At 40.9% G+C, this 12,810-nt stretch overlaps 1 protein-coding gene across 4 annotated transcripts in view; it reads left to right on the top strand.

Annotated features, from left to right (window-relative positions):
* The first annotated feature begins 3,799 nt into the window (after nucleotides 1-3,799).
* Nucleotides 3,800-12,810, top strand: part of tasor2 (transcription activation suppressor family member 2) — an 81,803-nt gene continuing 72,792 nt past the window's right edge. For 2 of the 4 annotated variants that reach the window (XM_034176146.1, XM_034176147.1), the window contains exons 1-5: nucleotides 3,800-4,228; nucleotides 4,401-4,549; nucleotides 5,402-5,497; nucleotides 5,580-5,652; nucleotides 9,537-9,628. In XM_034176146.1, coding sequence (XP_034032037.1) covers nucleotides 4,195-4,228; nucleotides 4,401-4,549; nucleotides 5,402-5,497; nucleotides 5,580-5,652; nucleotides 9,537-9,628 — 444 coding nt within the window. In that variant the 5' untranslated portion in view covers nucleotides 3,800-4,194. The remainder of the gene's footprint in view (nucleotides 4,229-4,400; nucleotides 4,550-5,401; nucleotides 5,498-5,579; nucleotides 5,653-9,536; nucleotides 9,629-12,810) is intronic. The other 2 variants (XM_034176149.1, XM_034176150.1) reach the window with 1 other exon arrangement.

Consider the following 12,810-nt stretch of genomic DNA (forward strand, 5'->3'; position numbering starts at 1 on the left):
AAAAAGGGAAAGCAGCTCCTGGTCAAAAGTGCTATACTTGCACTCACTGAGGCGTAGCTGCTGTCTAAAGAAAGCGAATGGTTGCCAGGCGCTGTTCACCCACTGCTCGTGCACTGCGCCCACAGCATGTTCCGATGTACCTGTGATGATGGCTATGGGGGCATCCGGGAATAGATGAGCCAGCATTGTTGCAGCAGCTAAGATAGCTTTGGCATCGGTGAATGCTATGTCTCTGTCAGCGGACTAGGTGCTTGGGCGCTTTCCCCTTCAGGGCCTCGTACACGGGGTGCATAACCACGGTGGCCTTGGGAATGAAGTGGTGGAAAAAGGCCTCCATTCCCATCGTGATCAACACCTATATGGGCACAGACAACCGCCTGGCTCCTCACCGTATTGCGCTCTGGGCCGGCCACAGTTCTGCGCACAACTCCAGTGGATTTGGTAATCGAAATCGGCTTATGAGCCAAATATCATTTGCAAATAATCCTCATGTTCCCTGAATACATGCTCATGTCGGATTGCACCATTTGCAAGGTCTTCTAACAACGCTAACGCAGCCACTGTTGGTGCTATTTTACGCATTACTTTGTGTGTGCTTTTATATCCATCCACATAACTGCAAACACGTGTGTGTGTTAATTGTTCATCAGTGTGGCTCTGATGTGCACATCACTCTGATGACTTCATGTTTTCACACTATTAACGCCGGTTCCCTGCATCACCTGTATGTGTTGGCAGTGGCACAATAGCTGTGGAAGCGTGCATATGCCAGCCAGGATCTTTGCGTGACGCACCACACATTTCCATGGTCATGTTACTTTTGATACATCTGAATGTCAGAGTACTCAACTCTCACTTATTCAGAGTGAGGTTCACGCTTTAAAAGGGACCTGTCAGGTCTCATGCACTCAGTGTGAGACTCAATATGTTGTCACGCACATGATGTTCCACCAAAATGACCTGCAAGACAAGATTTGGTAGAAAAGAACTCCTTGAGCGTATCTCAACTTGAGAGCTGTGGAACGTGGGCGTGGAGACAGGCGTACGCCAGGTTTTTGTGCTTATGTACACTTTGTACTTTGTACACTTTGACTAGGGGCCTTATGTACACTTTGTACATAAGGCCCCTAGTCACTGCAGCCCTTATTTTTGCAGTTCACGTGGTACTCAGATCAGGTAGCAAGCATGACACTTTACTTACTACATAGTAGCGGCTGGCTAGGGTGCACTTTAATTACAATCTGAACGGGCCAGCATGCAGCGTGTGCCAGTTAAAGCAGTTTCAATGAAAATGTACCTGCTGTGTACGGCATGCCAGAGCATTGCAGTGATATGACAGTCATGACCTTTTCATTATCATTCACTTGCGTTTCATGAATGTCACAAATTGCTCTATAAAATTAATGACGACAACATACACACAATGCAATGCAACTTACTACACCTTAATTAAAGTGACATGAAATATACAATCACATGGCTAAATTTCTTCTCTATTACCCGTGCGAAGAACAGGTAACTCAACTAGTCATATTTCATGTTTATGCCGTTTTAGCACCCATAAGTAGCCTGATCTGTTAGGCCCATTTAATGCACAATTACTGAGAAAATAAGCAGCTCATAATGTTTAATGTCGATTCACACCAAAGCAAAATTATAAGAACTACCACACAGTCCTCAAAAATATAATTTAACTAACATGTGAACCAAGGTTAGCCTGTTAGCTTAGCTGGTTCGGACTTGACGATTAAAGGATTATTAACCGAGCGAGAGGTCTGTATAGGGAAATATCAGACCGAGGTGTTGACCGTATGGACCGAGCATCAGTGAGGTCCATGCAAAAAACACAGAGGTCTGATATCCCCGTACAGACCGAACAAGCAAGATTAACAATTTGTTTATTATATATATATAAACACGCAAACATACAGTATCGCCCAAATATGCTGCTGACGGTGGGCTCGTCTGCTTTCTTCACCTCCACTACCTTAACAGATGGTCTGGTCATTAGCTGGTAAGCTTACAATCTGTGTATTTTTTCCAGTGCTGTTAAAATATTTATGGAGTACGGGCATGTCCAACTTTGGTTTTTCTAATCGTGTTTTAAGCTTCCTGGTTTATACCGAAAATACATGTTGTGGACCGACTGTCATGGTAACCGGTCCGATATGGAAAAATATCTGACTGGTATTCAGCCAATCAGAGCACACGTAGCATTGCAGCCATATAATAAAGGGGCGTATTCAAGTGTCTTTCATCATACAATGGAGCAACCCATGCTCCACCTCTTTATGTATTTATGGGTTTGTCGTGACATAGCCAAAGAAAGCACTGCGCTGCTGCCCCCAGATATAGGCTTCATATCAGCTGTTCCGGTGTCGCCGACTGAATGGCGCTCGCTACACCCAAAGCAAACAAAGGGAAAAATGGGATTATTAACCATCAGATGACAAAGCAAAACTTCTTGAATCATTCTAAAGTCAGTTTTAAGCAGAAACAAGGTGATATTCGCCTCATTTTGCTACTGACGCACTGAAATGACATAGGCGCAGCAGCACATCAGACGTCTGCCGTGCTGCTGCAGTGCTCTGATTGGCCCGCCGTCTATTATTATAAAATAATGCTGAATTTATTGGAAATGATTATTGTACAAAAGCTTCGGATATCTGTTGCTGAGATACACAGTCGACCGACCCGGTTGCGTGTGTGTGTGTGTGTGCGCATGCGCGGGGGGGACAACGACACAATGATTTTATTGAGCTAACTGACGCTGCATACACACACAAAATCCACTCCGCTGTAAGCCGTCTGGATGCATGAAGACCTGTTCACATGAAACGCTGATATGATTTTTGGCTGGACTGAGGAACTACACAAAGTCTTTTTTTTAATGGAAGTCCGAAGTCAGTGTACAGCATCACTGGACTACACGTGACAGTAAAACACCAAAATATAAGTCTCTTTTCTGTTGTTTCTAAATTAATAAAATATCAAATGACAAGAATCTATTTTAGCCATTATATAAAACAAATAATAATACAATGGAGGGTGGTATGCATTTTCAGAGGCCCGACGTCCATGCCCATTCACCCGCAATGACAGATAATCACCCTTGTCTAACTTGGGCGAATATCGGTCATTTTGGGCGACGGCATGTACGGAAGGACTCAGAAAATACCACACGACAGCATGTTATTTGCATTATTATCACTTACTGAGAAAAACAACATGTGGAATCACATTAACAATATTTGACGTACATGGTAGCGTAAATGTAAATCTATGCTACCGGCCCAGCAACGCCTCAGTAAGTGATAATATTGAATGTTTTTATTCTTTCAATGGAACGAATGGTATGTTCCAGCTTTCGCCTCATGAAATATTCGTACCATCATAAACATTCATTATTTGTATATTGTTGGAGCTATAATGGGGTAGCCAGTCATTGAAGCATGGTGGCCATGTCCCCCCTGGACACCACTCGGGGACGCCCTTGGACCTATCCCACGAATTGCTTCGAGATTTGCTCTTGGCCCAAATCTTAAACGTGTGGCCGTTTTTTAATTTAGTTCAGTTTCACAATAAAATTCAAATTAAGTTATCGGTTGTGTTAAACCGATTGTGTTGTTTAAAACAGATGTAACTTAGCCGTATAAAAGCGGTACACTATACTCGTGTTTACCAAAAACTCTCAGGTATATGTAGCAATACACGCATATTAAGGCCACTGTAGTTAGGAACATTTAATCCAGCTCTTTATTTGGAGTAAAACAGGCAGAGGACGCGCTGAAGGAGAAGCTTGTGCTCGTCGTCGCAGCTTGGTGTCGACTTTCAAAATGGATGCTGCTGTAGTTCGACATCGGTTTCCGTTTCTTTTTCGATTCGGAATACGCCGTGTGCTTTCGTGTTAACAAAACAGTAATTGTACAGTGTACAACACCCAACAAAGTTAACTTTTGGGGACATTAATGCCGGTTTTAGTTGATATATGTTTCCACTACGTGTTAGAAGTATCGGTTAATTTGCAACTTCCTGGTAGTCGCATGAACGTCAGAAAATAACTGGACAGAGGAGCAAAAGTGACCTTTAAACGACGGCCGGACATTAAAAAGTGTGTTGTAATGTTTAACAGCAGGTTCAAGTGTTTGGAACGAAAGAAAAAGGCGGAAGCAGAGATTTCGTAAGAGTTCAGCAATGGAAAACCGAAATGGTGGATCCTCCAGTAAAGGTGATCTTTAAACTTTCTTTTTCGGGTCGGTTTCTTTTGTTTGCGCCCGTCAGTATTGACGTAAAACTTCACGGTTTATCTTAAACTAATCGTAAGTTTGATCTCTTGCCCACGGTTTTGTCTTTAAAGTGAAAATGTGTTTACTGTGATAACATCTATGTCCCATTTGTAGGTGTTTTGGAACCGGTGACGGAAGGTTCTGACGTCTTTAACAAGAACATTTTGAATCCACTTCAGAGTTCCTATTTATATGAAGAGTCAAAGCAGAACTTCACATATAAATCAGCCTTCTTAATTCGGAGTCCCGCAGTAGAAGAGAAGGTAATCGAATTTCATCTGAAGAAGTTATGACACGCCATGTGTTAGAATTCAGCTCAGAGCTTTTGGTTGTTGAATGTCATCTGTTGAGATCTTGTAGAGTTAGCAATTTTAATTACATTTAAAAGGCCTGTGTGTGTTATATATGACGTGCAGGTAGGGACGCTGTTTCGCAAAAGTACACAAGTTTCACATAGTTTGTGAAGGTGAAAACCACTGGACCCGGTGTCACAGAAAGAACGGTCCCCCCTAAAATCTGGTGTGGCCGGCACCCTACTTTCACTGCGAATGCGTTATTTCGGAGCATAGCAGCTCGTCTGAGACTGACCCTCTACACCCAAAGCGATCAAAGGAAATAATGTAATTATTAACCATCAGATGACAAAGTAAAACCTCTTAAATCATTCTAAAGTCAGTTGTAAGTAGAAACGAGGTGAGAATCTGTTAAACGCTGCTGACTCTCCGAAATGGACACATGCGCAGTGAAGGCAGGGGGAATGATCAGATGGGAGGACTGATCTAACTGCGACACCGGAACCGATTTACACTGCTATTTTAATAACAAGAAAGAAGCTCTCATGAATTGCATGCCTGCTGAAAGTTTGGACTGTGCCCTATCAGGCGGTGACATTAGTTTCCCACATAGTCACCTCTACACACGTGCGAACGACGCATCCCGTTGGTTAATAAATTAGATATCTTCTCTCGGCACCAGTTAAGCACAGTTGCTTGCACCTCTGCATCATTGATGAATCTCTTGATTACGATTGTAAAACATAATAATCAAAATGAAAACCTGAATAACAGTTGTTGTGCATTTCTGAGTAATTTCTTGCTTATTGTCTTTTACCTCAGTATAATGCGTTTCGAGCAAAGAAAAGAGAAGATGGATACTCAGAAGAGGAATTGAAGGAATCATATGGGTTTTTGCTGTTTGATGATGAAAACAAGGTAATCAAACACAGTCACATGAGAGAATGTGTGATGCTCGAGCATATTTTTGTTTACATTACTATATCTAATTTCTTTAAAGGCTAATCAACTTGGTGAAACTGGTGTACTTGCTGGAAACAGCACATGCACAACTTTGGGAGATCCTTCTAAGGGTAAATTATGACTTTTTCCCCCATTTTGTTTCTGACATTTTGCATCTATTTCAGCCGATGTTAATGCTGAGATCATCGCATCATTTTCAGGGTGTGCACACTTTTGAGAACACTGACAAACAAACAACAAAAGTCAGGACAGTTTTAGAGCTTAGTCTGTGTAGTTTTAGGCCTGTCAACTGTTTATAAGTCAGACAGATCTGATTAGGTTACTGCATCTGTTAAGAATAAACATGTATGTTTTCATTTAGAAGTCATGTGTCTGAGGAACTATTTGGCAATAAAAATAAAGTAAATACTTACATTAAACATGCAGCATTAATCCATTAGTCATGTAGATTGAAAATATTTGAATCAAAGTTATCCAAAGAGTGTCAGTTTTCTTTTCAAAATAGTACTCCATTCTGTCTCATCTGCTTTCCCCTGTATTTGAAAGTGAAAGCAAGAAGTGTTGAATAAATATCTGTGTGTGTATAAGTGAAAGTGAAGGAAAGCTTCTAGTGTGACACAGAAACAACCTAATAACTGACGTGAAATTTATTTTGCCATCATAATATCTATGTGTGATGCTTATCGGATGTAAATAATGGGAAAGTAATCAAAATTCATGTTTAAAAGAGATGGTATGCATTTGTTTGTTTACAGTAGTAGTAAACTTGGTATAATAGTATAATATGTCATGCTGTATCAGTGTATTGACTATATTAATGTCATTTCATAGACTAGTGGTGGTATAAATAAATTCCATACCATTTTTCTTTTTTTTTTTTTTGTAAATGCATTTTGGGATGACATTTATTTATGCCTGTAATGTAATTTAGAAAGGTTATAATATTAGTGTGTTCTTACGTGTAGCAAAACATATGGGTTTTAACAGGATCCTGCTGCTGAAGGAATGTAAAAGAAGCACTAAACTTCCCAAACCAGTTTTTGCAGTTTCACATAATCATAGATTGAGATTTGAAACCTGTAGTTTTCCATGAGAGAGTATTTAAAACAGCTGTGTTAATCATCATGAGGTGTGTCAGCTGTCCACATTCTGTCTTATGTATCACCTAAATAGATCCTTATCATTTAATTGGTGGATTGTATGTCACATGGCATTGATTTTAGGTTGGTTGTGTTTTAATTGTATAGAAAAGCATTCCATTGTATGATTTATGTAATTTTTCATGCAATTTGGCTCCATTTACTGTTAATTTTGATTAGTAAAAATCAAATCAACACAACCAAGTTATAAACATTTTTTTACAGCCTTGTTTAAAAAAAAAAAAAGAAAAAAAGGTTTTGTTCTCTATAGCTGGTTCCCTCTTCATGACAACTGTACTGGGGTGGTATATATATATATATATATATATATATATATATATATATATATATATATATATATATATATATATATATATATAGCAGTATGCAAAAGTTTGGCACCCCTGATAAATGTCATGATTTTCCTCTATAAATCATTGGTTGTCTGGATCAGAAATTTCAGTTAAATATACAGCAGAGGAACACACTGATATTTGACAAGTGAAATGAAGTTTCTAGTATTTACAGAAAGTGTGCAATAACAAAATTAGGCAGATGCATAAATTTGGGCACCCTTGTCATTTTATTGATTTTAATACATTCAGCATAAATTTTTGGAACACAGGGCAGCATGGTGGATTAGTGGTTAGCACTGTTGCCTCACAGTGAGAAGGTCATGGGTTCAGTTCCCGCCTGTGGCCTTTCTGTGTTTGCTTGTTCTCCCCATGTTTGCGTGGGTTTCCTCCAGGTGCTCCGGTTTCCTCCCACATCCAAAGACATGCGGGTTAGGTGGATTGGAATATTTAAAATTGTCCGTGGGTGTGAATGTGTTTGTTTGTCTGTGACAGACTGGTGTCCTGTCCTGGGTGTACCCCACCTCGCGCTCTATGACTGCTGGGATAGGCTCCAGTCTCCCGCAACCCTTAATTGGACTAAGCGGTTGAAGATGTGTGTGTGTGTGTGTGTGTGTGTGTGTGTGTGTGTGTGTGTGTGTGTGTGTGTGTGTGTGTGTGTGTGTGTGTGTGTGTGTGTGTGTATTGGAACACAAAATTGGTTTGGTAAGCTCATTTACCCTTGACCTTACACAGGTGAATCCAATCATGTGAAAGGGTATTTAAGGTGGCCATTTGCAAATGTTTCCTTTTGTTGCATCTGTTCTAATGAGTGGCAACATGGGAGCCTCTAAATACCTCTAAAATGACCTGAAAACAAAGATTGTTCATCATCATGGTTTAGGGGAAGTATACAAAAATCTGTCGCAGAGATTTAAGCTGTCAGTTTCCGCTGTGAGGAACATAGTGAGGAAATGGAAGACTGTAGGTTCAGTACTAGTTAAGACCCAAAGTGGCAGGGCAAGAAAAATCTCAGATAAGCTGAAGGATGGTGAGAACAGTCATAGTCAACCCACAGACCTGCTCCAAAGAACTACATGATCTTGCTGCAGATAGTGTCTCTGTGCATCGTTCAACTATATAGAACACTTTGCACAAAGAGATGCTGTATGATGCTATAATGCAGAGGAAGCCTTTTCTGTGTACACTCCACAAACAGAGTCACTTGAGGTATGCTAAAGCACATTTGGACAAGCCAGCTTCATTTTGGAATAAGGTGCTGTGGGCTGATGAAACTAAAACTGAGTTATTTGGACATAACAAGGGGCAGTATGCATGGCTGAAAAAGAACACAGCATTCCAAGAAAAAATGCTTGCTACCTACAGTGAAATTTGGTGGTGGTTCTATCATGCTGTGTGGCTGTGTGGCCAGTGCAGGTACTGGGAATGTTGTTAAAGTTGAGGGTCACATGGATTTCAGTCAACATCAGCAAATTCTAGAGAACAGTGTTCATGAATCAGTGACAAAGTTGTGCCGGGGCTGGATCTTTTAACAAGACAAAGACCCTAAACACTGCTCAAAATCTACTAAGGCTTTCTTGCAGAGGAACAAGTACAACATTCTGGAATGGCCATCTCAGTCCCCAGACCTGAATATTATTGAAAATCTGTGGTGTGATTTTAAGTGGGCTGTCCATGCTCAGAAACCAACAAACCTGAGATGTTTTGTAAAGAAGAATGGTCCAAAATACCTTCAACCAGAATCCAGACTCTCATTGGAAGCTATAGGAAGCATTTAGAGGCTGTTATGTCTGCAAAAGGAGAATCTACTAAATATTGATGTATTTTTTTTTTCTGTTGGGGTGCCCAAATTTATGCACTTGCCTGATTTTGTTTAAAGAATTATTGCACACTTTCTGTAAATCCTATAAACTTCATTTCACTTCTCAAATATCGCTGTGTTTGTCTGCTATATGATATATTTAACTGAAATTGCTGATCCAAACAACCCATGATTTATAAAGGAAAATCATGGAAATCATCAGGGGTGCCCAAACGTTTACGTACAAGTGTGTGTGTGTGTGTGTGTGTGTGTATGTATATATATATATATATATATATATACACACACACACATACCCCTGGACAGGGCTGCTGGCTGACACAGATTACTTCCCCAGCCAAGGCCGGTACCCATTTACCGCTGGATGGACTGGAACAGTGTTAAGTGTCTTGCATAAGGACACAAACATTAAGCATGAGCAGGATTCGGACCCAGGACAACTCTTTATTCACTCAGCTACCTGCCTTGTTTCAGCCTTAATCCAAGGGGTTGAACAATTACAGCTGACTGTTTTCAGAGGTCATAAGTAATTGGATTAATTTACATCAATCATTGTGTGACCATGTAGGAAGGAAAGTATTGAGGTAAGGCACCAAGACACCCATGGCACCTCTGAAGGAGTTGCAGGTTTGTGTGGCTGAAATGTATTAACTATGTATTTTCTGTGTTTGTTTATTTAGGTGTATATATGTCAATGTACTCAGACTGTTTGGATCAGAATCGCTGGTATCATGGAAAATCTGGATGTATTGCCATCATCAGAGTAACAAAGGTAAGGCAGACCAAGTTTATTTATGTCGCACTATGAGGTACAATGTTTAAAGTAATTTTGAAAGACATATCAAGGAAGAAAGGAAACAGACATTGAAAACTGAAAAAGTATTCTGTTCATAGATCAGTTTGATATCTGGCTTTTCCTCCGTCAGTTCTTTGTGATACCTGAATGTTCGTGATAAAAAATTTTTGAGATGAATATAGATGACCATCAAAATTAATAAGCATTCTTGCGCGAAGGACTATGACCCCATAAAAACTCAGGGAAATCCATCCATTACTTACTGATACCGAAAGTCTTGTAGATAAGCAGCTAAAGGCTATGATGTAAGCTCCACCTTCTGTGGTAGGGGATAATAATGCATTTAAAAAAATCTTTTCAGATAAAATTAATAAATCACCTTGAAAAGAGTCGTATTGTGCAGCCCATAGTTCCATGACAGACATTTTAAAGCTGTTTGAAAATGTTCTAGATCTCCCCAAATTCTTCCCACAAGTGAGTTTTTGCTCAGGTGGACATTGTAGCCATCGTTGTAATTTTTGGGTGTGGTCTGCTAAACCAGATCAAGTCAAATTGATTGAACAGTGACCGCAAACATTCCTTCGCAAGAGGTGTATGGCTCATTACTGCAAAATGGCTCAGTGTGGTAGACAGTGTCTATGTTTTTATTTTCATAACTGGCAGGAAATCATCCTGTGTGCAAAGCATCAAACTGTATGAATGGGAGTAGCAGTCATCCGCTGCAACTCCCTAAGGTGAAGCAATTCAGCATCCGTCCAAGTAGGTTGAGCCAGGTTAGCTGCTCAGTTGACCTGGCTCAACCTACTTGGATACTGTGACCTGGATGACTGAGAATCTCCAAAGATGTTTCACTACCTCTTTCCTGCGACATTTCATTGTCATCCAGCTCCAAGCATGTTTTTTTTTTCCATCCAAATCCCAAGTGCAGGCTCCCACCCTTCACCCTGCGCTACACCTGTGTACTGTGGCCAGTCTGGATTAGGTGCTCCCCACCTGCGAACCCAGGGAGAAAGAAAACCAGTGTTAAAATATGGTCACAAACCAGAGTTATGAAACTTTTATTTTTCCATTAGTTTTTACTTTATGTAATTTAAAATTTTTGTTTTCAGTTAAGTTCCGTGTGTATTCAAGCAGAGTCTGCCTGCCTTGTAAGGTGCATCTGATTATTGCATCATATAAGTAGAAACATTCTGCACTTGACTTTTGGCCGGTGTCGCAGAACGAACAGTCCGGCCCTAAAAATCAGTCCGCCTTTTGCATCTGCATTTCGGACCACAGCAGCATGTCTGAAATGGAGTCTCTTCACCCAAAGCAATCAAATGGATTAATGGGATTATTAACATCAGATGATATAGGTAAAACCTCGTAAGTCATTCTAAAGTCAGTTTTAAGTAGAAATGAGGCCGTTTTAAGCAGAAACGAGGCAAAATTCCGTGACGCTTTGAAATGACCAACGCGCAGTGAACACATGAGATAGCAGTTCGTTTAGCCGCTGTGCTGTGATCACTTCCGCCTCTTTTTATGTTGAAATAATGATGAATTTATGTGGAAATGATTGTTGTACAAAAGCTTCAGATATCTGTCGCTGAGATAGATGATGACTGGAGTGCAGTTTGAAGCAAAAACAAGGTGTTATGGCCCAGTCACGGCATACAGTGATTTCTGAACAAAGGGAGAAAAGTAAAGTCACAATTTGTTGAGAAAAGGTGGACGAATGAGCTTTATCACAGAACAGCCTGTGAACCAAGAGTGCAAAAGGAATGAAAGAGGAACTGAACGAAACCGAAGCTAACGTTGATCTCGACGCTTTAAACAAAACACGCCTGGAACTACTGCCGGAGCAGTGTGTGTCTGCATCTCTGAGTTCCAGGACTCTGTGCTGGGACACAGCTCATAGCTCTTGAGTCCTGGAGAAACTGCAAACAGAAGCTGTGGAGATCTGTGGACATCGGTGGACCCGCCTGCTCTGGTTCCTCGTCCAAAACAAAAGAGGGATCATCTCCTTCATCATCAGAATCCTCACTATCTGAAGACATGCTGGGCGCGCTGCCTTGCTCCAATTAAAAAAAAAAAAAAAAACGTCAGTGTGCCTTTGTGACTGCTCTGTCACTGTATTACGTGACTAAACCATATATAAATATGTGTAAAGATGATTGTTGTTCTTGTAACCTTTATTTCACCAGGTTTATCCCATTGAGATCAAAAGATCTCTTTTTCAAGGGAGACCTGGCCAAAAATGGCAGCAATACACAGTTTCAACAAACAGTCACACAGACTCAGTACAGTACAAATGTGTAATAAAAAAAATCAGCTAAAACAATGACATTCAGAAAGTTGCATTCCAGCCTTTTAACTGCAGATTTCAGAGAAGTCGGAGTGCACAGTTTGGCTGCAGACAGACTGTGCACTCTGACTTCTCTTCTACTTGTTGTTGTGCTGAGCTGTAGGGCTGCGCTCTGAGTTCTCGCGCGCGAGCGAGCAAACCATCAAGCAAATGTGGAGATGTCTGGAGTTCTACTTGATGTTGACATGTCCTGTCTCAGGATTTATGTCCTTTTTTGTCCTTTTTTTTTTTTACTGTGATGTGAGAGTTTGAGCAGAGAACAAGGAACTAATGCCTGCAGCCAGACTTTTTTTTCTTTTAATTGTTCACATGTGCGCGCGTGAACGATGAGTGGACTAGAGATGTCCGGACTTCTTACTGGATATTTCTGGCAATCAGTCTGCTTTTTTTTTTCTTCAGCGTGTAGTTTTTACTGCATTGAGTACATGGTATAAAAACAATCCTGCGTGATTTATACTGCGGGAACAACGGAACACAGCAGGAATCATAAATTGGCTTTGAGTCACGCCGGGTAACGCCTCTTTGCCCCGACTTGCACTGGAACCACTTCCTTTCTGCGTCTAGTACAGGACGCCCAAAAAATTAAACAGGTTTAATTTTTCGGCGCTCGACTTGCTTCCTCCTTTGCGCCCTCACGCTGTTGTGGTGCCGAGCTGCATCGTCTCGGCACTGAGTTGTTTCCACGCTGCGTTGTCATAATGACGCACGGCGCAACTGGGAGCAACCAGGAGCACCCCCGGTGTGAAAGGGGCTTTAGACGGGCTAATAGGATACAGTGATCCACAGTGTCAAAAGCCTTAGAAAAATCAATAAA

This window comes from Thalassophryne amazonica, chromosome 8, assembly GCF_902500255.1.
Source record: "Thalassophryne amazonica chromosome 8, fThaAma1.1, whole genome shotgun sequence".
Taxonomy (NCBI): domain Eukaryota; kingdom Metazoa; phylum Chordata; class Actinopteri; order Batrachoidiformes; family Batrachoididae; genus Thalassophryne; species Thalassophryne amazonica.